Genomic DNA, 991 nt, shown 5'->3' with positions numbered 1-991 from the left:
GCTGCTGCTGCTGCTGCCGCTGCAGCAACTCTATAGAAGCAGCAACAGGAGCTGCTGCTTCTGCTGCATCTTCAGCTGCTGGCTCATGCTTTGCTGCAGCAGAACATGAGGGACTAGGAGCAGCAGCAGCTGCAGCAGCAGCAGCTGCTGCTGCTGCCGTTGCTGCTGCTAGAGGGGACAGCTGCCCGTCATAGGTTGCTGCTCCCTTTGCTGCTGCTTTTGCTGTTGCTGCCGCTGCTGCTGCTGCTTCTGCTTCAGCTGCATCTCTCTGGGCCTCCTGTGCATGCACAATGTGCTGCTGCTGCTGCAGCAGCCGCAGCGTCTCTGTGTGGTGCTTGAGCTGCTGCAGCAGCTGCTGCTGCAGCGCCAGCGCGTGACGCGGCCGCTCCTCCTGCTGCTCCTGCTGCTGCTGCTGCTGCCGCTGCTGCCGCTGCCGTTGCTGCTGCTGCTGCTGCTGCTGCTGCTGCTGCTGCTCCTGCTGCTGTGAATACGAATCCTCACCAGCAGCAGGCAGCGGCAGAGAGAGCAGCGAGGCAAGCGAAGCAGCACCGTTGCTGCTGCTGCCGCTGCTGCCGTTGCTGCTGTTGCTGCTGCTGCTGCTTCTGCGGACTGCAGAACTCTCATCGGGAGAAGACAGTGGAGAAGCAGCAGCAGCAGCATCAGCAGCAGCAGCAACAGGCTGCTCTGCTGCTGCTGCTGCTGCTGCTGCTGCTGCTGCTGCATCCGGCAGCGGCGTACTGTGCAGGGCCGCTGCTCTCTCCTCGTTCAGGAGTGCCTCACCATCTGCTGCTGCAGCAGCATCTGCTGCAGCACCTGCTGCTGCTGCAGTGTCTGCTGCTGCATCTGCTGCTGCTGCAGCATCTGCTGCAGCAGCACCTGCTGCTGCTGGCGACGGTGCTGCTGCAGCTTCCTGCTGCAGCTGACTGCAGGGAGACGGAGGGCCATCCTGCTCCATCGGGGTAGGACTTGCTGCTGCTGCTGCTGCTGCTGG

The 991-nt window shown here is 63.1% G+C and overlaps 1 protein-coding gene across 1 annotated transcript in view; it reads right to left on the bottom strand.

Moving 5' to 3' along the window:
- Window positions 1-30: 30 nt before the first annotated feature.
- Window positions 31-991, bottom strand: part of EMH_0097210 (uncharacterized protein) — a gene marked incomplete at both ends in the record, with an annotated part of 1491 nt that continues 530 nt past the window's right edge. The window contains 3 exons of the mRNA XM_013502523.1: window positions 31-88; window positions 180-919; window positions 967-991. Coding sequence (XP_013357977.1) covers window positions 31-88; window positions 180-919; window positions 967-991 — 823 coding nt within the window. The remainder of the gene's footprint in view (window positions 89-179; window positions 920-966) is intronic.

The sequence above is a fragment of the Eimeria mitis genome, genomic scaffold, assembly GCF_000499745.2.
Source record: "Eimeria mitis Houghton genomic scaffold, Emh_scaff9437, whole genome shotgun sequence".
In the NCBI taxonomy this organism is placed as follows: Eukaryota; Apicomplexa; class Conoidasida; order Eucoccidiorida; family Eimeriidae; genus Eimeria; species Eimeria mitis.
Note: the sequence above shows the minus strand (reverse complement) of the source record. Positions and strands in the feature narration are given on the sequence as shown.